Consider the following 26,741-nt stretch of genomic DNA (forward strand, 5'->3'; position numbering starts at 1 on the left):
ATTGCTAGAAAACTCTTAAGGTTCGGGTGCTGAAAACCCTAAAGAAGAAGAGTCTGACTGAGCCACTGTGTAACCACCCCGGTTTCGCGGGGGATTAGAGGTTCGCTCTGGAGCCCGCCCTTCCCTGGGGACCTCGTCGCGGGCCTCCTGCGGGGTCGCGGGCCTCCCGCGGGGCCGCAGGAGGCAGATGGAGCTGCGGAAGCCCTTGAGTCGGAGGCGGCGGCTCACGCCCCACTCCGGGGCGACGGTGAACTTCGCGTGGGCGATGCTGTCCTGCAGGTCCTGGGTTAGGCTGTCCAACACGTGGCTCGCGTCGGGGTTTAGCTGAAAAGAGAAGCAGACGTACAGGTCCTTGGAGTAACCAGATGGGCTGACGCGCCCAAGGCCGCCCATCGGCTGGGACTTAGGGGCCTTAAAAAGTAAAAGTTATTCAATGGTAATAATTTGGCTTACCACATAGCAATCTGCTAATAGGGAAAGGATGTCCAAATGAGACCAACGTGAATACTCAGGTCCCTGTGGTGTTTGTTTTTAATAGTTAATTAAACGGACAAACTGACGAGCAAAAGCAAAAGGGGGGCACGTGGGTGTCTGCCGGAGGCCTTCACCCTTCATTATGGGGAGCAGCCCTCACCCCTGACTCTGACCCGAAAATGACCACTTCCCTCCCTTGTGATCCAAAAAAAACGATTCTGGAACATCTCAGCATCCATCCCACAGGGGGACATACCCTGATAGCTTTAAATATGCTACTTGCCCCTCCTAAAAAGTTAATGTAATACAGAAACCTTTTTCCATGTTTATATCCTTCGACAAGATGGTCTAAAACAAAATTTGATTGTTAGAGGTGCAAAAGTAGGAGAAAACAGAGCCCGTCTTTTTATTATGTTAAAGTGCATATGCGGGGCTTCCCTGGTGGCACAGTGGTTGAGAATCTGCCTGCCAATGCAGGGGACACGGGTTCGAGCCCTGGTCTGGGAAGATCCTGCATGCCGCAGAGCGGCTGGGCCCGTGAGCCACAACTACTGAGCCTGTGCGTCTGGAGCCTGTGCTCCGCAACAAGAGAGGCCGCGATAGTGAGGGGCCCACGCACCGCGATGAAGAGTGGCCCCCGCTTGCCGCAACTGGAGAAAGCCCTCACACAGAAACGAAGACCCAACACAGCCAAAAATAAATAAACAAATAAATTAAAAAAAAAAAAGTAGACCCCTCCTGCTGCTATCTACGGCAGAATTCTAAAAAAAGAGAAAAAAAGTGCAGATGCGGTTTGTAAAAGCTCATTCATTTTACTGTTAAACTGAGCAGAAGTTTTCAGGTTGCAGCATAATCCTTCGAAATCCGGGCTGAGTGAAGTGGCCCAGGGGGAGGGCCGGCCTACACAGCTCCTGGTGGATCGGATACCACTCTAACCTTTGTGACTGGAAGCAGTGGCTCCCACTTATGGCCTGGAAGGTCCCACTTCTGCTTGACCATGTCTTCCTCCTCCTGAGTCGTCCCGCTGCAGCCATCCAGCCTACAGCTGTCAGGAGAATTGCCTATCGGAACAAAACAAACAGTGACCTTCTCCACTCTGCACTCAGCGCAGTTCGGTTTATAGAATATCAGCTTCTTTAACTGGATCAAAAAAACAGCAAAGGGGCTTCCCTGGTGGCGCAGTGGTTGAGAATCTGCCTGCCAATGCAGGGGACACGGGTTCGAGCCCTGGTCTGGGAAGATCCCACATGCCGCGGAGCAACTAGGCCCGTGGGCCACAACTACTGAGCCTGCGCGTCTGGAGCCTGTGCTCCGCAACAGGAGAGGCCGCGACAGTGAGAGGCCTGCGCACCGCGATGAAGAGTGGCCCCCGCTCGCCACAACTAGAGAAAGCCCTCGCACAGAAACGAAGACCCAACACAGCCATAAATAAATAAATAAATAAATAAATAAACAAACAAACAAACCCAAAAGTTTAAAAAAAAAAAAACAGCAAAAAAATCACTTCTCAGCCTTTTGGCTAAGATCAGGTGTAGTATCTGTTCTTATCAGTTTAATATCTGATACGTCCTCTCTCCGAGGACGATATATAATATCTCATGGACTGTGGTAAACAGGAGATGCAACAGGAGCTTGCTTCGTCCATTCCATGCCTCGACCTGGTATTGCAGTACTTCCAGAAACGGTGCACCAAAAAAAAAAGCCAGCAAAAAAACAGATCAATGTTCTTTCTGAACAAAAGCAAAGGTATAAAGTATGTGAAAGAAGGAACCTACCAGTTTGTGAGGGAGTTGGAGTGCCTCATGAAATCAATGAGTGTTTCTCACAGGAATCAGGAAAGCCTGGCATATGCTAATAGGCTGGTGCATTTGAGTTTGAATGTAGGGCATTTTACTTTGGAAGGTGAATGTATTTGGTAAGCTTCCTAGATTGCATACTTAATTACTTGCAAACTGTTATATGGCTCGTCTGAAATTATTATGAGGCTGGAAAATATTTTCCTTATGGCATCATATAAAAAATAAAATCATATAATCAGAAGAGGAAGAAATACTGAGCTAAACTAACCAGGGCTTAGCAGCAATCAAAGGCGCCGTATTCAAGGATTTCTAAGCGTTCTCTAGGTGAAAATATATGGTCCTGAGTTTCTCTCCTCTCTGGAATTTCATCAGAATCGTGTGCCCAGTGGGGTGAGGGGATCTTAGTGAAAGGGTCCCACACTCGTCGTGAGGAGAGTTTCTGTAGGGGTCCCCAAGACTTGAAGATCAACAGAGGAGAAGCCGCTGATCAAAAACCCTGGCAGAAGAGGATACTCTTTGAAACAGCGGTCTCCGGGTTGGGTGAACACGCTCCTGGGGTGCGGGAGGAGAACACTAGGATGACTATTTCTAATCCTTTAATATACGTAAGCACACGTGTGTGTATATGTATATTAAGCCTTGCGTGGCTGATATCGTAACTGAATACTGGCATGCTCCCTCGTCCTATGACTGTCATCGTGGTGACAGAGATACCCCAAGGACCACCAGCAGTGTATCCGTGGCATATTGCAGTCTGGGGTCCCTGGTTACGTGGATTTGCTTGTTGTTACCTGGTTTTGAATAAACTATCCCTCACAGAAATAAACAAGTGATTTTAAGCTATCCATGCAGAGAACCATGGATTGAAGATACGACTAGACACTTTGCTGTACGGCAGAGAGTGGCAGAACATTGTAAATCAACTGTACTTCAATTTTTAAAAATAAAATTTAAAAAAAAGGATATGACGAGAGATGATTTGCAAACATCCACGAACAACAGGAAAATAGCAGAGCTGACATTTCTCCGGACCTTCAGGATGAGCCCTTGGTCAGCCATGTTGAAAAGTGAAAACAATGACCGCTAATCAGATCTAAACCACAGGCTTCCAGACAGAAGTTTAAATTATCACGATTTCTTGAAATAATTTACATCCACTACCATTGGTGATGAACTTCACCTTAAATATATACCGTGCCTTGATGAAACAGTTAATAATTGAGTGAGGTCATAATGATTCACAAGACATTTAAAAATCAGGCATCCAATGTATGAATATAAACTGCTGTATTTATTCAGAGACGGCCAGGCAATCATGAGATACCCACCCCAGTACTTATCAGAATTTCACCTAACAGTTATAAAAGTTTAGTAAACTCTTTTGAACTTTCTTAATATGATGATACACATATCTATTTCACAAGAAAGTAAATACAGAGTATTAAGGGTACTTGTCCAAATTTTTTTTTTTTTTTACTAATGGAAGTGCACAATTTTAAAAATGTGTAGATCACTGCCTTCAAAGTCCGGCCCAGAGAAGAAATGGTCACCAGTCTGCTTGGGACCCTTCCCCGTGAGAGGATAGCCCCACCCAGTTCTTCTCATGACTTTAACCAGGGAGTGTTTCATAGGCTTTTTCCATGTGGAATTCAGGGCCCCTGTGGTGAAGAGCCTTACAGCATCATAGAATCTCATGACTTTTGTGGTCATTAGTTCAACTCTGACGTTTTATAAAGAGGGAAACAGAGCACAAAGGGTTAACGTAACGTGCTCAAAGCCGCACACCTATGAGTGGAAGCCAGGTCCACAGCCGCTGTCCTGAGTCCCACCCCCGTAGGAACTCGCTGTCTTTATAACCAGCACACCGATTATAAGGCATTTCCTCATGGCATTACATTTACCTTTGAAATAGTTTGTATCGATCTCAATTTGAGTTATTACTTCAGGATGTGCCAGTCACAACCCATTCACAACCCAGAACCAGGAGAACACCATTCTCATCATTCTGGAATTCAGAAGGAAAAAAACGTAAACCAGCTTGGCATCACTCAAGACACCAGTCCTTAAAACCAGCATGTGAAAATGTTGGTATGTATCAATACTTGTTATTTCTTACTATAAAAGAGTATTTCCTGTGACCTGATTTGTAAATTACTTCTTGTATAAAGTGCCTGTTTGCTATCATTCCGTAAATGCCTCGTGCCAGCTCAGGAGTTTTCTGGGCACTTGGTAAAGTTTTATGAATTTCTGTTATGATTTTGTATGTCAATTATAGATTCAGGTAGGATGCTATACACAAAAGGTTCTTAATCTAACCCAGCCCATAATCCTGTGGTCAGTTTCTTTTGACCTTTCAAAGTAGACATGTTTTTGGTCAAAATTATACCAATATATGACCTGCCTCCAAACACTAGTTTCTAGGGAAGAGAGTTTATTTACATCTGAAGCATTGGGTGACACAAAAACTAACCCAAGAAAGGGGTGTTTACGATTATGTTTGCAGTGAGATTTACACATTGAAAGGTCTTGTGTTTCCTTTCCTTGTTTACTGCCTTACCTCAGGTCAGTTACTGGCCAAATTAAACAGCTGGGCTGTCTCTAGAGCCCCCTGTCACAGGTTCACAAAAGTGGTCTCACCCAGGGATACACAGATATTAGAAATGATGAAATGGTGTTTTTTTTCCCAGATCAGCCAACAGATTTATTCGTGGGTTTTGTATCATTAAATTGTAGATATTCTTGTTTCCTTACTGAAAAAAAACAGAGGGATAATTCCAACAATGCATTAGAACAGCCAGCATTAAGCACCAAGTTTGGCCTTCTGGGTCTTTAGTCTGGCCCTGATATTATAATGAAACAGTAGGGAAGTTGGAAAACGTGGAGACATAATAAGTATTTAGAAAAATGCCTAAGAGGTTTCTAAAATAAGAGTCTCCTTCACATCACATGAAAAAACCCTTTACTCATTAGGCCATGGTATTTTCACTTCTCACCTCCAGTATCGGTGGCCTGTCCGGCCTTCGTGCTGTTTCCCAACCGTCCGCCGTAGACTTTGCCATGCCGACTCCTACCAAAAACAACGTTTAATGGGATATCACAGGATCATCCCATTTTATTTTAAATGTGAGAATGAATGCATTGGTGTGATTAATTGCAGATCCCATGCACCCGAGCATTGCTACATACATTATTTTCATTAAAGTTAATGTTTCAGTACATTCACATACAACCATAGGGTTAGTAAATTTTACTTTTCCTTTTATAGCAACTGCTTAAGCCAAAGTTAGGAAGGAAAATTGCTATTGATTTATGTCGCCTCATAAAGGCATGAAATCCTATATATGGATGATGGATCTCATCCACTCTCGTGCTTGGAGATGGCCCCTTGCTCTTAAGTAATTCAGACCGTATTGGGGTGTTTAATGTGGCGCCCAGATGTCCCAAGTAAAAGCCAGCTCCTACAGCATCGCCTAACCTCTTATATTGTTTGGGTGCCCAAAATGTGCATTGCTAAATCCTACACAGGCACCCCCATAAACGATGGTCACCAGGTCTAACAGTTCTGTAGGGTCACTGGCAGTCTAGTCTTTTTGTCCAGTACCATACACCCTAAGACGTGCAATTCTGCCATCTGAAAAGGAAAGGAAAGTTTAGTTATTCCTGCTTGGAAAAGTGGCGGTTTGCAGATCATAAACTACAGAGCTCTCCACACCCGCCTGCTCTGGTTCTCAAATACACCAAGCCCTCTGCCCCAGGGCCTTTGCACTTGCCATCCCCTTGTCCTAGGACAACTTTTCCAGCTCCCCAAAAGACTGCTTGCCGTTCTTAGGCCTCAGCTTTGGTGTCGTGGTCTCAGAAAGGCTTTCTCTCTCTCTAGAATTATCTCCTTCCCACCCCCCCACGGCCTCTGTCTGATTCTGCAGGTTAATTTTATCATCTCCCCTGCTTACTTACTCTGTCGTTCTAATCACAGTCTGAAATGATCTTGTTCTTAAGTCCCTGATAATAACAGTCTCCCAACACCAGAATATAAAATCTCTGAAGGCCAGAATAGCTCCCTGTCTTGTATGCTTTTTGTATGGCGCATAGTAGGTGCTTGCATTGTTTTGTTGTTGCTGAACTAATAACTCCAGGAAGGCCAAAAAGCAATTGGGAAATTCACCACAGATGAATGTTTGATGCCAGAAATCAGCATTGCTAAATCCTACACCGACTCGCATGAGAGTCTTACATTTTTATTTTTACAACACATTGCTTTGCAATGCAATTGAGAATACTAAAGCTAATATTCTCAAAATCAAAAAGCTGCTGAGAACCACAGCAGCCTGAGATTAGGTTTGCAGAGCAGAAAATAGCCACCAAGATCCATTCACATTATCTGATTCTAATAAAATGAATGCTTTTTATTTGTTTGATTATTTCCTAGAAGGTGGAAGCCAAGCTTTTTTATATAGAAGCTCAAAATCATTCATCAGAGTATTCTGCTGAAGCCAGCCCTATATATTTGTACGTGAAAAATTTGGTGAAATTGAGTGATCTGAAAAAATTTCAGTAGAACAGTGGAAGTCTTGATATTTACAGTAAATGAAACCAGACTGTGTTGGCATAAGACCCAAGAAAATATACTAGCGAGAGTAATTCACAACACTATTCTGGTTCATTGAACGTTATGATCTGCTTTAATGGTATAGAATGTTAATGTCTGTTAACGTAAAGCTGGTTTTACATTTTTAAAAAATGAGGTTCTTCTTTACAGAACTAATATCCAGCCTCACTTTTATCAAAACTGTCATGGAATATTAGATATGCCTCTTGGTACTTTGAGTAAGCCTCAATAAAGCAACCCCATTCCCACCCCAGGTGTCCCATTGGGGTCTCCTACTGCTTCCTCTCCCTTTTAAACTTGGATCCATGTAGAATCCTCATGGAGCAGTTAAAGGTGCAGCGGGGGAGATGGGGAGGAGAAATCTGCATACAGACATGCCCACCCCTCACCTTCTATCTATTAAGGCTGCCAGTCAAGAACAAGATTTAATGTGTGCAGGAAACTTCAAGGACCAATCCCACAAAGCAGGGCTCCCACCCGATACCTTTTCAGACCCTCCCTCAACTCCTAAGCTCTGTACACACTGGGTTGAACATATGAAGTTGCTATTTCAGCTATCAAAAATTGCCAAATAGAAATTTCTCAGGGCTTTACTAAGTGCTTTTGTTGTGACACTTATCACTATTTTTGCAGGATTTTTCTTGTGCATCTCCCACCTGGGTTGTTCACTTTGTAAGGGCAAGGAGCCTGTCAATTCAGTCTTAACAACAAATGGCTACTGAGCATCTACTCTGTCCCCCCAGCCTGTGCTAGGAAGTGGGCGTGAGCAAAGGACAACCCAGACACATGACCCCTGTCCTCAGGAAGCTTGTGTTCTGTTGCCTCTGCCCTACTCATCATCTGGGAAGTGATTATACGGCCAGTGCTTAGCCCCTAGCTCAACACAGCTATACCATGAGTGTTTGTTGAATTAGCAAATGTGAAAAGTCCTAAATCTCTCCTGTTGGCTTTGCTCTTTCAGTTGCTTCCGTTGATTTTAGAACAGATGGTTTCCGTGAACAATCAATATCACTAAACGTGTTCGAGTCTCTACATGTTGGTGTCTTACTTTAAAGCATGATAACCAGAAACACATTGCATCTAAAGTGAGGGTCAAGAGATCCACTTCTAGCATGATGGCACGTGGATCTCTGCTGACCCATTCCCCAGGGAAGCTCGTGAAAATCAGGAGAAAAGCAACCACTTAAAGTCTCTGGGAATAGTCCTAAGGGCACACAGAAAATGAAGCCACATTTATTCCAAAAATCTACTAAAACTCAGCAAGACCAGGGAGAGTCTGTGGTATGTGAACCAGACCAGCACCTTCACTCCCTCCTCCCACTACAATGGGGTGGAGTATCCCCTCCACACAGGTGCAGCCACGAATGCAGGGCTGGTCCCCAGGTCTCAGCTGGGTGCTTTCTTCCCAGGAGGGTTCTCATTCTGCCCCATCCGCCTGTTGTGAGGCTAAGTTCCAGGTGAGTGTGGCTGAGAAGAGGGGGCACCTTCCTTCCACCCAGCCCCCACTCGGGAGACGGGGCTCTACCCTGCACACAGCCCCACTGAGATACTGGGGCCATGATCGCCTGTGTCTCAGTTCACAAGGCAGGGGGTCCACATTGAGAGGGACAAGCCAAGAAGACCTGAGGCTACTGCCCCCCTCCACTGAGCACCCAGCTCCAGAGCCAGGGCTCAGAGATCAGGGAGAAGTGAGTCCTAGAACAGAGAGCTCCAAATCTCTTCCCAGAAAATGGGCTTCACGTGCAACAGAGTATGGAGAAGTTCAAGCCTAAGGGTGCTCTCAGAAACAATGGCGGTGACGGTGAAAAGCTATAAGAGGAGACTGAGACTAATACATTCATCAGATATATATATGTGTATATGTATATATATATATATATATATATATATAAACTATAAAACTGCAGTACAAACTGTAAGTGAGACAGTTGGCTGGAAAGAACAGGGAAAGAGCTCAAAGAAGCCTTTCTGGGATCAGAACAAATCTCAAACACTGACCTCAAAAAATATCACTTCAAAGAAACCCAAATTTAATTGGATTGGTATGTGGAGCAATTTATGCCCAGGGCATTGTTGAAAAAATAGAGCAATCGGATGGCAATTAGTGGAGCTAACTGTGAATGTGGTTAAGGAAAGAGATAGTCAAAGAGAGCTCCGCCCAAACTGTCATCTCAGGGTCACTGTGGGCATCCCCAGGGTTGTGCCCCCCAAGGGGCAGCACCAGAAGCTTCACACTGTGAGGGTGAAATTGACTTCACTAAAGTAACACGGCCAGCAGCTAAACATGAAAAAGCAAAGAGCACCTGTAAAGGTGATTATATAATTATTATAAGAGAGAGTATAAATACACGGCTCCTGTCCCTTCTTCTGTTAAGTGATTTAAAAAACAATAGTATAAAATAATATGTATATACTGCATGTTGGGCTTTTGATCAATAAAAATGTGATCTATGTGTAATATATTTACCAGTAACTGCACAAAGGAGGTTGTTGGGAGCACAGCTGTATTGGGCTAAAGAAAATGACTACATATGGTAACTTAAATCCACAGGAACAAGTGAAGACAACCAGAAATGATAAATAGGAAGGCGAATATAACAAACCTTAAGTAAATGTAAATAAACTTGCTGTCCTTTCTTCTCTCAGCTTCTTCATAAGACATAAAATTATGTAAATAATTGTAATAGTGTATTGTTGGGTTTGTAACATTTATAGGTGTGCTTTGTAAAACAACAATGCCACCAAAGGGGGGCATGGAAATAGAGCTATATAAGAGTAATGTTTCTGAAAGAAAGTAAAAATAAAATAGTGGGAAAAATTACTAAATAAATTAAAATGCTGTTTATAAAAATTCAATTAAAAGAGCGGTGAAGGAGGAAAAGAGGAATAAAAAAAGACATGAGACACAGAGCAAAAAGTTAAATGGTAGCTGTAACTCCAACTATATAATAACAAACAATAACAAAATATGTATTAAACAATCAAAAGGCAGAAATAGTCCAACTGCATGGAAAAGCAAAACTTAACTATATACTGCCTACAGGAGACACACTATATATTCAAAGATACAAATATATTGAAAGTAATAGGATGGAAAAATTAGATCATGCAAACAGCAACCACAAACAAACTGGAGTGGCTTTACTGATAACAGACAAAATAGACTTTAAAACAACAACAACAAAAAATGTTACTAGAGATAAAGAGGAACATTTTATAATGATAAAAGGGTCAATCCTTCAGGAAACTATAATGATTATAAACATATTTGCACACCTAATAACATATACCAAATCATAAAGGAAACAAACTGACAGAAATGAAAGGAGAAATAGACAACTCAACAATAATAGTTGGAGACCTCAGTACTCCACTTTCAATAACGGATAGGAAAACTAGAAAAAAGATCAAAAGGAAATAGAACAACACTATAAACCAACTATACCTAGTTGACTTATAAAACACTTCACTCAACAACAGCATAATATACATTCTTCTCAAGTACACATGGAACATCCTCCAAAATAGGCCATATATGTGGTTATAAACAAATGGGTTGAAATAATACAAAGTGTGTTCTCCAATCACAATGAAATGAAATTAGAAATCAGTGAGAATGAAATTTGGAAAACTCACAAATATGTGAAAAGTAAACAACACACTCTAAACCATTGGGTCAAAGAAGAAATCAAAAAGTAAAATAGAAAATACTTTTAGATGAATGAAAATGAAGATACAACACGCCAGAACTTATGGTGTCCAATAAGCAGTGATTGAAGGGAAATTTATAGCTATAAATACCCATATTAAAAAATTAGAACCTTCACCTTGGGGCACTGGGAAAAAAAGCAAACTAAACCTAGAGCAAGCAGAAGGAAGGGAATAATAAAGATTAGAGTAGAAATTAATGAAATAGAGAGTATCAATGAAACTGAAATCCAGTTCTTTGAAAAGCTTAACAAACGTTTAGGTAGATTGACTAAGAAAAAAGAGAGAAAAGACTCAAATTATTAAAATCAGAAATGTAAGAGAGGACATTACTACTGACCTACAGAAGTAAGAAGAATTATAAAAGAGGAATTATATACCAATAAATCAGATAACTTAGATGAAATGCACAAATTCTCACAAGACACAAACTACTGAAAATGACTCAAGAACAATCTGAATAGACCAATGTCAAGTAAATAGATTGAATTAGTAAACAAAAAATATATATCAATTCTTCACAAAAATCTTCCCAAAATATAAAACAGGAGGGAACACTTCCCAACTCATTTCATGATGCCAGTATTACCCTGATACTGAAACCAGACAAAGATATCACAAGAAAAGAAAACTACAGGCAAATAGCTCTTATGAACAGGGACATGGAAATCCTCAACAAAACACTAGCAAACCAAATCCAGCAACACATTACAAAAAAGTATACACCATGACCAAGTGGGATTTATCCCAGGAATGCAAGTTTAACATCTGAAGATCAATTAATGTAATACACTGTACTAACAGAATAAAAGACATTTTATTAAGCCATATGGTAATCTCATAGACAAAGAAAAAGTATTTAACAAAATCTAACACCCTTTCATGATAAACACACTCAACAAAGAAGGAGTAGAAGGGAACTTTCATAATCTAATAAAGGGCATCTGTGAAACCCACAGCTAACAACATATTTAATTGTGAAAGACTAATTTCCCTCCAAGATCAGGAAAAAGGCAAGGATTCTGCTCTTGCCACTTCTTTTCAACTTTGCACTGGAGATTTTAAGAAACAGAGAGAGAGAGGAGGGGGAAGAAAGGAAAGAAGGAAGGAAGGAAGGAAGCTGGCGTTCATATTGGAAAGGGAGAAGTAAAACTATCTCTATTAACAGATAATATGATCTTGTCTATAGAAATCCTAAGGATTCCACTAAAAATCCATTAGTACTAATAAACAAGTTCAGCAGAGTCATAGGACACAAGATTAATATTCAAAAATCAATTGTATTTCTATACACTTACGATGAGCAATCCAAAAATGAAATTAAGAAAACAATTCCATTTACAATAGTATTCAGAAAGAATAAAAGATGTAGGAGTTAATTTAACAAAGAAGTGCAAAATGTATACTTTGAAAACTACAAAATGTTGTTGAAAGTAATTAAGGAAATGTAAACAAATGGGAAAACATCGCATGTTCGTGGATTGGAAGAGTTAGTATTTTTAAGATGGCAATACTCCCCAAATTGATCTACAGATCCAATGCAATCTCTATGAGAATCCCAGCTGGCTTCTTTGTAGAAATTCACAAGCTGATTCTGAAATACAGAATTGCGTATGGAATTGTAAAGGACTCCAAATAACCAAAACAATCTTCCAAAAGAACAAATTTGGAAGACGAACTTTCTGACTTCCAAACTTACTACAAAGCAACATTAGTCGAAACAGTGTGGGACTGGCATAAAGATAAACACATAATATTGAGAGTCCAGAAATAAACCCATGTATGTATGGGTCAACTAATTTTTCACAAGTGTGCCAAAATCATTCAACTGGGAAAGAAGAGTCTTTTCCAAAAAAAATGGCTCTTGGACAACTGATATCCACATGCAAAAGAATGAAGTTGAAACCTTACCATATAAAAGAATTAATTCAAAATTGATCAAAAACCTAAATCTAAGAGCTAAAATGATAAATCTCTTAGAAAAAAATCTAGGAGTAATTCTTCATGACCTCGGATTTGACAATGATTTTCTAGGTATGACTCCAAAAGCATGAGCAACAGAAACACATAGTGGAACTTCATCAAAATTGAGAACTGCTGTGCTTCAGGAGGCGTTCTAGAGAAAGTGAAAAGACACCCACAGAAAGGGAGAAAGTATCTGCAAGTATATATCCGATAAAGGGTTTGTACCTAGAATATACGAAAAACTCTTCAATTCAGTAATAAAAGACTAATAATAAAATAATAACGTTGGATTTTTACCCAATTTAAGAATGGGCAAAAGATCTGAATAAACATTTTTCCAAAGAAATATGCAAATGGCCAGGTAAGCAACTGAAAAGATGTTCATCGTAATTAGTCATGAGGGAAATGCAAATCAAAACCACAGTGAGATACCACTTCACATCCTCTAGGATGGCTGTAATCAAAAATTCAGAAAATAACAAGTGTTGGGAGGATGTGGAGAAATTGGAACCCTCATACAATGCCAGTGGGAATGTAAAATGGTGTAGCCATTTTGGAAAACAGTCTGATAATTCCTCAAACAATTAAAAACATAGAGTTATTATATGATCCAGCAATTCCAATCCTAGGTGTATACCCAAATGCAAACCATATGGCCACACAAAAACTTGTACAGGAATGTTACCAGCATTATTCATAAGTATTCAACAGGTGGAAACAACCCCAATGTCTATCAGCTGATGAATGAATAAACACTGTGTCTATCCGTACAACGGAACATTATTCGGCCACAAAAAAAGGAATAAAGTACTGACACATGCTACAACATGGATGAGCCTTGGAAACATTATGCTAAGTAAAAGAAGACAGTCACAAAAGACCATTTATATGAAATGTCCAGAGTAGTCAAATGTATCGAGACAGAAAGAAGCTTAATGGTTGCTTAGGGCTGGGGGAGATGAAGGTTGATAGTTCAAGAGTATCAGATTTCTTTCTGAGGTGATAAAAACTGTTCTAAAGTTGACTGCAGGGGTGGTTGCACGTATATATCATTTACATAGACTTTAAATCGTACACTTAAATGGGTGAATTGCATGTTATGTGAATTACAATAAAGCTGTTAAATAAAATAAAATGAGGGTTATTTGTACATAGCACTTCAACTGCTAATATACCTGTGAAATAGAAGTTGTTAGGAGATATCTAACCCAATACAACTTAGTTCCATCACATCCTAATTTAATTGGTAGTTTTTCCTAACTCCCTATGGATGGGGACGCTAAGACAAGAATTTCCTAGCGCACTAAAAGGGCAAATTATAACCCTAAAATGCTAGAGCAAGAAGGAAAGGGTGACTTCATTTTGTATTTTTAAAACCTGCCAACATTAGCTAAAGAAGCCACAGCGCTGGAGAGGGGTCCACATCATATTTACCAGGGAAAGGTTGAGTCGTATGTGACCTCACCTCTGCCGGGAGTTGACAGGAAAACAACTGTGGCTGGAAGCAGGATTTCCCGGTTTAAGCTCTGTCATGGGAACCAAACAATTCCAGTCGCTGGACTTTAGCTAGCAGTAAATATAAAAATGTTAGTAATGGCTCTAGGCAACAATAAATTCTCTCATTCTAATGCCTGTGTGGGGCTTACAGGGCAGGACATTTTGGAATAAAAGTTAATGATGGATGCCTAATGGAACACTTTAATAAAAATACTAATAAAGATCAAGTCTCAGTTGTAATAAACAGAATAAAGGCCTGCTTTTTTTTTTCACCCTGATCAAAATAGCCACTGGGGGGCTTCCCTGGTAGCGCAGTGGTTGAGAATCTGCCTGCCAATGCAGGGGACACAGGTTCGAGCCCTGGTCTGGGAAGATCCCACATGCCACGGAACAACTAGGCCCGTGAGCCACAACTACTGAGCCTGCACGTCTGGAGCCTGTGCTCTGCAACAAGAGAGGCTGCGACAGTGAGAGGCCCGCGCACCGCGATGAAGAGTGGCCCCCGCTCGCCACAACTAGAGAAAGCCCTCGCACAGAAACGAAGACCCAACGTAGCCAAAAATAAATTAATTAATTTTAAAAAAAAATAGCCACTGGGTGGTGGTGAAAGGGGATGGACCGGGAGGGCTGGGAAAGAGCCTCCAAATGCCTTCACCTTGAGGCTCACAGAAAGAAGCAGCCGGAACGTGATGTGAATGTTCACATGAAGCCCGGGCTCTTCCCATGGACCGTGGCGTAAATGCGTCAGCCTGAAGCTCGCAGCAGTTTCCCGAGATCAGTGCTCCTCAACTGGAAGGGCCCATTTGTTGTTACCATTATGTATTTCCCAGCCAGCGCTGCATCAATGCTTTTGTAAAACACAATGTAAATTAATTACTAGACAAACTTGGAAAAACAAGAATGTACCGAAACACAATCCAAATTGTTTATTGTATTAAATTCATCAGGCATAAAGTTACTTTGTCCAATTGCTATCAAAAGTATTTAAGGCGTCAATTTCCGTATTTACCTCATCGGGCATCATTTTGCAGCGGGGTCCCTGCGAGCAGACCACCCTGTGGGAAGCAGTGCCCTAGACCTCACATGGGCCGTGGTACAGGGGTTGCACAAACCTCTCCAGAAACATCTTCAGGGTCACACAGGGCAAGTACACATGCACGAGCTGTGCCAGGTTGAGTGCACGGCCGGGCAAGGAGGGCTGCTCCCTTGCTGTCCTAACAGCCCCTGACAAGACCCCGTTCCTTGGGGAGACGTACCTTAGCAATGGCTTCAGACTGCTCAGGGCTGGCTGTGGCTCATGTCCTGACTTCTCGTTGTGGGATTTCTGGTTGTTTATCTGAAGTTAGAGTGACCGTTAGGGTTACGGTTTGTGTTCAAAATCAAAGAGAATATATATACCCTCTTAGCAGGTTGTGTGGTCATTTTCATTTTGCCAAATAACACTAAAGACCGTTTCTTAAGTCAGAGTATCAGATGATCAAAGTAACAGACACACATGTTAAAGTTCCTCAGTATTTAAATTACCGATGGTAACTTCAAAAAGGGGTGCAGAACATCTGGTGGTACATCTGCTCATTAAATAATAAATATCGTTTCCAAGTTCAGTCAAACTTCAACAAATTTATCACATGACTAGAGTTTTCAGAAAGCTTGATTAGTAAAGTTTTGGAATATTTTAAGTCAATTCCAGAAACACTACTTCCACCAAAGGCATCCTTAGAATGGATACATGGGCGATTCAGAAATAGAAGCACTCGTGGACAGTTGAAGGGCTTGCTGAAGGCATCTTAGTCATTGTCTACTAGTCACTCCTGCTTGTAAAGGAGCAGCCCTCCTATCATCATGTGACTTTTCGGGTTCCCCAGCTGTCTTCCAGGAGGTGAGCCCATTCATGTCCACGGAGCCTCGTACAGTGCTGTGCACAGAGTGCTTCCAAAATACGTTTGCTAACTGACATGATTTCTCTTTCCCAAGTACATGTACAGACATGCACTTAATGGTACATGTTTCTAAAAAATTAACTCTGGGACCAACCTCGGAGGATGCCAATTAAAGAGCCTTATAAGTCACATGGCCCAGCATTCCAGGGTGTGGAAAGGAACCCTTTCTGGAAAGCCCATGGCTGCCATGTCATTACGCAGACCAGGGCAGCCAAAAGGGGGCAGGTACGCTGGCCGCACAGGTGGCTCAGACCCGGCTTCACATCGTCCAGGCGGTCCGGGCAGCCCACCCCTGCCACCTGTTCACCAAACCTCACGGTGACGTGCAGGGGCGCCATGGGGTGGGGAAGGGTGGCTTGCAGAGCATGGGAATAATGAAATCTAAATCGGGTTGAAGAACATTGTTAAGCTAAAAATCAAAAATCACAGAGCACTTGAGTGGGAATCTCACTGTAAAACTCCTGTGGCAATAAAGGGGCCTCTAGACAAGTTGCTGAGCCTGTCTGGGTGGGAAGTGTGAGGGCGGGGGCAGAGGGGCCTCACCACCCCACGATGCTCCTGCCCGGGGTAGGGCCACTGGTTCCCGAGGCACCTTCTTCAAAGTTTGCTGCTTGAATCGACACTCGAGGAGCATGATCTCCTCATGTTAAGTGAGAAGTGTCCACATCGAAGCCCTGATGACCCCCTGTACTCCCAGCTGGATGATACACCAGTCGTGACCTGGAGACGTAAACAACAGCAGCACCCGCCTTAGACTGAATTCGGCAGACGAAGCACATGATTGAGCAAAACGACAATGAAAAAAAAACACCAGAAACGTGCTCCTCCCATTACAGAAAGACGTGTGTGGGTTCATTCTTGACCGTGACCTCAAGATCTCTCCTGACATGGCCATACATGGCCACCGTTCCCCACGTGAATCCTCAACTCTAATCGGACCAGAACATGAATAGGCCTTGGATTCTGAGAGCAATTCTGATTCCAAACTCATCATTTCCTGAGTTGTGTGTGTCTTTGGCAAATTGACCTCTCTGAGTCTCAGGTCTTCAACTGCGAATCAAAGACGAGATTGGCTTCCAAAAGGTTTAGCTGTAGGAATTCCCTGGTGGTCCAGTGGTTAAGACTCCGTGCTTTCGAGAAGCAAGAAAAACTACAATCCTGTAGCCTGTGGACCAAAAACCACAGTTACAGAAAGATAGAGAAGATGAAAAGGCAGAGGGCTATGTACCAGATGAAGGAACAAGAAAAAACCCCAGAAAAACAACTAAATGAAGTGGAGATAGGCAACCTTCCAGAAAAAGAATTCAGAATAATGATAGTGAAGATGATCCAGGACCTTGGAATAAGAATGGAGGCAAAGATCGAGAAGATGCAAGAAATGATTAACAAAGACCTAGAAGAATTAAAGAACAAACAAACAGAGATGACCAATACAATAACTGAAATGAAAACTACACTAGAAGGAATCAATAGCAGAATAACTGAGGCAGAAGAATGGATAAGTGACCTGGAAGACAGAATGGTGGAATTCACTGCTGCGGAACAGACTAAAGAAAAAAGAATGAAAAGAAATGAAGACAGCCTAAGAGACCTCTGGGACAACATTAAACGCAACAACAGTCGCATTATAGGGGTCCCAGAAGGAGAAGAGAGAGAGAAAGGACCAGAGAAAATATTTGAAGAGATTATAGTCGAAAACTTCCCTAACATGGGAAAGGAAATAGCCACCCAAGTCCAGGAAGCGCAGAGAGTCCCATACAGAATAAACCCAAGGAGAAACACGCCAAGACACATAGTAATCAAAGTGGCAAAAATTAAAGACAAAGAAAAATTATTGAAAGCAGCAAGGGAAAAACGACAAATAACATACAAGGGAACTCCCATAAGGTTAACAGCTGATTTCTCAGCAGAAACTCTAGAAAACCGTAATTCAAAACCGTAATTCAAAAAGACACATGCACCCGAATGTTCATTGCGGCACTATTTACAATAGCCAGGTCATGGAAGCAACCTAAATGCCCATCAACAGACGAATGGATAAAGAAGTTGTGGTATATATATACAATGGAATATTACTCAGCCATAAAAAGGAACGAAATTGAGTCATTTGTTGAGACATGGATGGATCTAGAGACTGTCATACAGAGTGAAGTAAGTCAGAAAGAGAAAAACAAATATCGTATATTAATGCATGTATGTGGAACCTAGAAAAATGGTACAGATGAGCCAGTTTGCAGGGCAGAAGTTGAGACACAGATGTAGAGAATGGACATATGGACACCAAGGGGGGAAAACTGCGGTGGGGTGGGGATGGTGGTGTGCTGAATTGGGCGATTGGGATTGACATGTATACACTGATGTGTATAAAATTGATGCCTAATAAGAACCTGCAGTATAAAAAAACAAACAAAACAACTAATACTAAACTTTCATTGGGTTATTTGCATGGAAATATGTTAATATAAATGTTTCAGACATTACATGAAATTTCTAAAAATCTTATATTTGTATTTGTATGGAAATATGTATGGAAATATGTTAATATAAATGTTTCAGACATTACATAAAAAAAAAAAGAAAGCCCAGAGATAAACCCACACACATATGGTCACCTTATTTTTGATAAAGGAGGCAAGACTATACAATGGAGAAAAGACAGCCTCTTCAATAAGTGGTGCTGGGAAAACTGGACAGCTACATGTAAAAGAATGAAATTAGAACCCTCCCTAATACCATACACAAAAATTAACTCAAAATGGATTAAAGACCTAAATGTAAGGCCAGACACTATAAAACTCTTAGAGGAAAACATAGGCAGAACATTCTATGATATAAATCACAGCCAGATCCTTTTTGACCCACCTCCTAGAGAAATGGAAATAAAATCAAAAATGAACAAATGGGACCTAATGAAACTTAAAAGCTTTTGCACAGCAAAGGAAACCATAAACAAGACGAAAAGACAACCCTCAGAATGGGAGAAAATATTTGCAAACGAAACAACTGACAAAGGATTAATCTCCACAATATACAAGCAGCTCATGCAGCTCAATATCAAAAAAACAAACAACCCAATCCAAAAATGGGCAGCAGAACTAAATAGATTTTTCTCCAAAGAAGATATACAGGTTGCCAACAAACACATGAAAGGATGCTCAACATCACTAATCATTAGAGAAATGCATTTCAAAACTACAATGAGGTATCACCTCACATCAGTCAGAATGGCTATCATCAAGAAATCTACAAACAATAAATGCTGGAGAGGGTGTGGAGAAAAGGGAACCCTCTTGCACTGTTGGTGGGAATGTAAATTGATACAGGCACTATGGAGAACAGTATGGAGGTTCCTTAAAAAACTAAAAATAGAGCTGCCATACGACCCAGCAATCCCACTACTGGGCATACACCCTGAGAAAACCATAATTCAAAAAGAGTCATGTACCACAATGTTCAATGCAGCTCTATTTACAGTAGCCAGGGCATGGAAACAACCTAAGTGTCCATCAACAGAGGAATGAATAAAGAAGATGTGGCACATATATACAATGGAATATTACTCAGCCATAAAAAGAAACGAAATTGAGTTATTTGTAGTGAGGTGGATGGACCTAGAGACTGTCATACAGAGTGAAGTAAGTCAGAAAGAGAAAAACAAATATTGTATGCTAACACATATATATGGAATCAAAAAAAAAGGCTCTGAAGAATCTAGGGACAGGACAGGAATAAAGACACAGGCATAGAGAATGGACTTGAGGACACGGGGAGGGGGAAGTGTAAGCTGGGACGAAGTGAGAGAGTGGCATTGACATATATACACTACCAAATGTAAAATAGATAGTTAGTGGGAAGCAGCTGCATAGCACAGGGAGATCAGCTAGGTGCTTTGTGACCACCTAGAGGGGTGGGATAGGGAGGATGGGAGGGAGATGCAAGAGGGAGGGTATATGGGGATATATGTATACGTATAGCTGATTCACTTTGTTATACAGCAGCAACTAACACAACAATGTAAAGTAATTTTACTCCAATAAAGTTGTTAAATTAAAAAAAAAAAAAAAAAGACTCCGTGCTTTCACTGCTGAGAGCCCGCATTCGGTCCCTGTTCCGGGAACTAAGATCCCACAAGCTGCACAGCCAAAACAAACAAACAAACAAAAAGTTTAGCGGTGACTCTGGTGTAGGGAATACCCAGCCCAGCTCGGCTGGTGCTTGGTATCGAGCTGGGTCTCTTAGAAACATTGTGTTCTTTGCCATCTCGAGCTGCAGGGGTTTCCTACAGCCCCAGCCAGGACGCCCTCCTTGGCATCAGCTAAGTCTAAGAACTCTTGATCAATGTGTCACTGTGTAGTTCTTGGTTTCTGGCAGTCAGATACAGACCAACCTTAAAACGTCCAGACATATTAGAATCTCATAAGGTCTGGAGTACCACAGAAATATAGAAAATTAGAAATAGCCAATATTTCTGTAATACTTGAGATGGTAGCAAAAATCCCAGTTATTAGCCTAATGCTGGATTGGTTTCCTTTTACAGGCATTTCTTTAACTGTATTTTGATTGATGAGTAGCAATGAGTGAAAGTAGCATCTTAAGGTTACATAGAAGATAGGATGGATCTTGGCTCAGTTCCCAGTTTATGTTACCAGTGATGTGACCTGGGCTAAGTGAATGAGGCTGTTTCCATGGCAATCAGGTGGGACAAGAACACCTGCTTCAGAGAGTGGTGCCGAAGCCAGATGCAACGCACATACCAAATGATGTTTGCGCAGCTCAGGATCCTTCATCCAGGGCCCTCATCAGCTTTTCCTTTTCCTAACAAAGTGTAGTTTACACCCTCCTGTTTGCACAGATGACCAGGGCTCGCACGACCTCTCCTGAATTCTTAGCGCCTGATGGTCAGAAGGGACATCAGAGGCGACAGAGCATTCCAAGGGCCCCAGGTTAAAATCGACCCCAAACGTACACTGCTTTCCAACAGCCCCTGGTTTTAAACTTCGCAGGAGTGAATAAACAGAGTCAGTATCATCTTACCTGGGATCATTTTCCTTCTGGTCTGCCATCCAGACGTCCACTTCCCAAACTCAGTGTACTCGTGTTCTTTAAAACTTGGGCTGTCCGTCTAAAGCAAAGACGTGTGGCAGTGGATCGTTAACATCCATGCGAGAGCCTAGGCTAAAGGGACAGATGGGCAGTGCAGACAGGGGCTCTAGGCGAGACCTTAGCAGGCGCGGTGGTGTCTGCCCCACCTTCACGCCCAGGGAACCCGCTCCAAATCAGGGGGTGCCTCCTTATCTCTGTATTGCCTTCAGAGAAAGAAGTCCTCCTTGTCTGTGGGCCTTCATTCACAGAATTAGCCACTGACAGCAAAAGGTAAGACCACATAGGATTCATTCCACGAGCCCCATCACTGGTGCAACGCCCGACTGCAACCTAGGTGCCTCCCAACAGGCCGTCGAGCAAATCGAGAAAGGATTCCCAAAGCAACCCCGAAAAGACCACATACCCAGGAATTCAGCCAACGTCAGAGGAAGAGTAGGCTCGATGCTGGGGTCCAGCTGAGCCCTCAGCGCCCGGCGCCCCGAGCTGCTCCGTGACCACGTGTGAAAGCGAACACTCTGACATCATGGAAGCTGCGGGCGGGGTCGGGGGAGGCTCAGCTCGGCCCCTTGTGGAGCCTTAGACAGACGGCTGAGTCCCACCGCTTCACCGGAGGACAGCAGTGGTGAGCACATCCCTCCAAGACTGTTTCCAAGTTGAAGTAACGCTTGTGAAGCCCCTGGCACAGCTAGTGAGGCCTGGGCAGGGCTCCCACGGAGGGTCCGGCAAGCGGGCCACGGCCTCGCCTCCCAGGCGAGGGCCCAGCACGGAGCCCTCGGCCATCCCGTGCCTCAGTCTCCTCCTGAGCGTGGAAGCGCGTGCCGTGGTGCCTGGCACACGGGAGGTGCCCAGTGTCCGTCAGCATCAGGATATCAAACTTGGTGGAATTTTGAATTTTATTACAATCCGATTACACCTTCAACATGCACACTCCAGCCTTCCTCTGCTCGTAAGGAATTGCGAAGCTCTGTCCCGAACCCAGCGCGAGAAGAGGGGCTACGCCACCCCTTAACCCCAGGCCACTCGGGCCTCAAGCTTTTGGGGGCTTAGTTGAGCTCTGGTGGTGCTGCTACTGCTGTCACGGTGACTGAGATGGGTCGGGGGGCCCGAGGGAAGGTGCAGTCACACTCCCTGACAGCTGCTGGCAGAAGACAGTACGGTACTCGACTTGCAGTGACAAGTACGGTCTGAAAAGGAAAGAAAACCAAAGGCCAATCCCAGGGACAAGCCTGCACACACGCAGAGACCCGCACAAGGACGGTTACCATAGTTAAAAAGTAACCGCCCTAAACACGCATCCACGGAGGACAGGCTTGTGGTGGGTTACCGCCCAGCAGGTAAGGGACAGCCCCACCTCTGTGCATCGGCGTGGATGGGGCTCATGGGTACCCAGTGAAGAAGCGCGCTGGCAGAATGGTAAGTGCTTTACGATAACATATATATACTTTTAAAAATAAAGAGCAGTACTATTTTCTATACATGGATATGGACATAGGTATTTAACAGCACATAATAGGGCTTCCTTGGTGGCGCAGTGGTTAAGAATCAGCCTGCTAATGCAGGGGACACGGGTTCGAGCCCTGGTCTGGGAAGATCCCACGTGCTGCAGAGCAACTAAGCCCATGTGCCACAACTACTGAGCCTACGCTCTAGAGCCCACGAGCCACAACTACTGAGCCTGCGTGCCACAACTACTGAAGCCCACGTGCCTAGAGCCCAAGCTCCACAACAAGAGAAGCCACCACAGTGAGAAGCCCGCGCACCGCAACAAAGAGTAGCCCCTGCTCGCCGCAACTAGAGAAAGCCCGCGCGCAGCAACGAAGACCCAGTGCAGCCAAAAATAAAATAAATAAATTTATAAAAAATAAATAAATAAAAGCACATAATATATTAGAAGAATATGCCAATCTTATCATAGTGTTAATTCTACAAAGGGAAGGAGCCGATGGGCATTGAATTGGTGGTGAAAGGGGCTTTCGCTTTATCTGTAATATCCTTTTTTTTTCAAATAAGAGAATGTGTGTGTGTGTGTATATATATATACATACATACACATCTTAAGTGGTCTGTAAGTGTGAATATATGTAAGTGTGTATATATAGAGAGAATATATATATGTATGTATGTACACTAGAGTGGAGTACAGGAAATAAGGCCCATTCGCTCTCTCCCCAACTTCCCAAGCCCGGCTCCTCACAGACGCCCCGCCTCGCAGTGGGCGTGAACCCTTTCCAGCATGTCTCCTGCACGCGTGGCCGGCCTGGACCTCTGTCCCAGCGCGTGGGCAGCCGGCTCAGGTTCTGATGGCCACATCTCTCCATATCGGAAAGACCCCAGGGTTCTTTAACTAGTTCCCCACTAGTGGACATCGAGGTTGGCTTCTTCCCCTTCAAGCAACACCGGAATGAATTATTTTCTACATATCTTTGTGAACTTGTGCAAATAAGGTAAGTCTGTGGAATAGCAAAGTCAAGGTGTGGATGCATTTCAATTTCTTCGAAGATAGACGTATGGTAAATCGTAAGAGCTCTGACAATGACGGCTGTGTGACCTAGAGCAAGCTAATCAACATCTCTGTTCCTCATTTTATGATCATTTTCTCCGACGGGTAAGTTAGCATATGCAAGGTGTCCTCAGAGGGTCAGACTTCAGCGTGCTCTGGACCTGGCCGGGTCCTGCCCAGAAGGAGCAGCTGTGCCACCAGGGTGGCCAGGTGGCCAGAAAGCACATTACCAGGCCAGAGCCCGCACCCCACCCGACGGCAGTCACACCCGCTGCCGGGCCCCTGCGTCCATCATCCCTCGCGAGAGAACTCTCGCAGCTCTCACTGGTGGGACAGGGTAGCAGTGTTCCAGCAGTTCCAGTTCTTCCCCATATTTATCAGTATTTTCTCTTTTTAATAAACATGTCCTACATTTTTATAATTAGGCAGGTAAAACATTTTCAGAAAAATTCAAGATCTGCCCCACTTTTCTTCCCATCACGGATTATGAACACCACGTGGGGCAGAGAGAAATACAGGAGGATCTCAGTGATTTCCCCTGTAGAGCAAAGTGGTCCCAAATTCCTGTGTCAGGTCCCCGTCTGTCTCTGCCATGTCTTAGCATGAGTGGAGGCTGATTTCTACACTTTTCTGCTGTTCTAATATGCTAATTCACTGGTTCGCATCATGTGACTCCCAGCCCAAGTACACAGGGAGATTTTAATGAACAGGGCTTCGTGGATCACCCCACCCCAGCACTTTGCAGAGGCCAATTTACAGTACCTTTATAAGGCTTTCTGCAGGAGCAAAAAAGTCATCTGTTGCAAATAAAATCTAAACAAAGAAAGAAAGAAGTAAGGATAAAATAACCGTAAATTACAAACCATTTTATTTCACTCCCTAGTGAAACATTAGGAGATGCAGTAAAAAGAAAACGTGAAATTGCCTAGGGGAAGAGAAACAATATGCAATTAAGCCACAATGCTTTTTAAATGTTTAGATTTCATTGCCTGCTTCCCCCTTAATCTTTCCTTCTCACCCTTTTTTCTTAATCCCCTTTACCATCTGGATGCAAAAGTGCTAACTTCTTACACTTGGAAAGAAAATAAACCAACTTATTTTCAAGAACAAAGGACGCTGGGCTTTGTGAATCTTTCACAGAGCAAGGGCAAAAAAAAAAAAAAAGTGGCACAAGGTCCCCCCTGTGGCTTAGCCAGCTCTTCAGAGGATGCCCTGCAGGTAGTTTGGTCTGGTGATTCGTTAACCAAAGCAGAACTTTTTTTTTCTTTTGGCCACGCTGCTAGGCTAACAGGATCTTAGTTCCTGGACCAGGGATTGAACCCAGGCCATGGCAGTGAAAGCACCAAGTCCTAACCACTGGACCGCCAGGGAACTCCCAAAGCAGAACTTTTTTTTTGCGGGGGGGGGATTTTTTTTTTTTAAATTCAAACAGAAAGTCACAACAATTATAATCATCCTCATCAGTTCACTCAGTCCCATGTAATTAATTTTTTTTTATCTTGATCTTTTGTTGGCACTTTTATGAATTCATCAGTTTTCCGTTAGAGTTCTGAAAATGCTTATTCATTCAGTTCAGCAGTATAGTCAGTTACCAGAAGCCGGTGCTTGTCAGAGTCTTTTCCATGAATTCCTTGAAGATGAAACCCTTTTATAGGAAAAGCAGACCATTTGTGAGAGTAAGGTGTAAACTGGCTGCTGACCACCCTACTGAACCTGGGGCCCAGGGACGCCCGTGGTCTGGAAGGGACGCAGTGTCCTAGCCTCTGACCCCAGCCAGAACCTAAAAGGCAGGGGAGGACCTGGCTATTTTGGAGCTGTGACCGGGCTTGTGGGGCCGCTGCTCTGTGTGACCTGTAGCAATGGAAACATGCTGCTGCCGTATCCGTAAGCAAAGGATGTCGCGGCTATCGAGCCATCACATTACAGCCGCCCAGACGGTGAGCCTGAGGGAGCTCAGGACGGACACAGGATGCCCGCCACCAAGCCCTCAGCCCCTGCAGCGCCCCCTGAAGACAGGGCCCCCTGCGGGGACTCAGGATGGGAAAGCACGAGATGCTGGCCCCAGGGAGCTGAGGTGCGGATCAATGGAACGATTCCAGTGAGCCCAGACTCTTGCCTCTTCCCATGCATAGAAAAGGGCTGAATTCATTAACCTGAGATGTCTGCTTTTCTTTAATGAACAGTCATCTTTGATGTTCCGGCTGCCTGGTCTTTGTGGCAAAAACCCCTGTAGATCCCGGCCCCTCCCTGACCTCTTCACAGCCGTCCCTCAGCGCTACTGACAGGCTGCGTCCTGGGCTTAAGTCCGCAGTTTTGTCCGCCAAATAAAACATAACTCTCAACTTTTAGGTTGTGCAGGGGTTTTTTTGGTTGACACCTGCCCCTGAGAATGTAGCAGAGTGAGCGAAGCACAGGGGAGCTGACCTGGGAGTCCCTCCCCTGCTCCAGGGCCTAAACCCTCGACACAGGGGCCCTCACCTACGCCTCCAGGCTCCTGCCCCTCACGCCCCACGTCAGCTCCCTTTGCTGCATCCTCTGTCGGGCCAGCTCCCTCCCCCTCTGGAGGAGTCCTTAGGGCACCATTACCTACATGGTCGTCCCCCCTTCCCCACCCCACGCGGCGCCCTGGCCTGCCTTGATGCCAGCCCTGGTCTGGACGTCTCCGGGCAGAGTGTAAGCTCTGGAGGGCAGGCCTGGGTCTTTCCCTCTGTGCCTTGCCTGGCGCCTCGCACACCATGTTAAGCTCTCCGCGTGATTCGCCTACTAAAGTCTGAGGCCCACTCATCTCTACTGTAGGAGAGCACAGAGGGACGGGGAATTCTTTTCACGGGTGCAAAATGTCTTTTTGTTTAAACCTCGGGCAGTGCTGCCTTTGCTCATAACTGTCGCCAATTTAAGAGAAGTTCTCGGAGGCCTTCTGCAATAATGGGCTTTCTCAAGGAGGCCGCCTTTCGGCCTGATTCGTGCTCTTCTACTCGGGGTCCCTGCAGTGCTAAGTGAGCTGGAACCTCGGCCTGGGTGCTTTACGTACTTGTTCTCGCCCTGAGAGACCCACTGACCTTTCCTCCTACGAACTCAGATGCCGTGTCAATCAGCTGGGTGAAGTCCGCAGGCCTGGCCACTTTTCCTTCCCTGGGAGACTCAGCCAT

At 43.7% G+C, this 26,741-nt stretch overlaps 1 protein-coding gene and 1 non-coding gene across 2 annotated transcripts; one reads left to right on the plus strand and one right to left on the minus strand.

Annotated features, from left to right (window-relative positions):
• Positions 1-15: 15 nt before the first annotated feature.
• On the minus strand, positions 16-26,741 carry ALLC (allantoicase). Its single transcript, XM_036872600.1, is given in 13 exon segments — positions 16-324; positions 1,411-1,535; positions 4,175-4,230; positions 4,232-4,278; positions 5,267-5,340; positions 5,749-5,912; positions 13,994-14,118; positions 15,306-15,385; positions 16,582-16,665; positions 16,668-16,709; positions 21,024-21,111; positions 24,355-24,405; positions 26,652-26,741. Coding segments are annotated over 13 exon segments (1,335 nt in total).
• Positions 1,974-2,169, plus strand: LOC118906557. Its single transcript, XR_005022537.1, has one exon. It is a non-coding gene; the product is annotated as a U2 spliceosomal RNA (small nuclear RNA).

The sequence above is a fragment of the Balaenoptera musculus genome, chromosome 13 (assembly GCF_009873245.2).
Source record: "Balaenoptera musculus isolate JJ_BM4_2016_0621 chromosome 13, mBalMus1.pri.v3, whole genome shotgun sequence".
NCBI classification, from domain to species: Eukaryota; Metazoa; Chordata; class Mammalia; order Artiodactyla; family Balaenopteridae; genus Balaenoptera; species Balaenoptera musculus.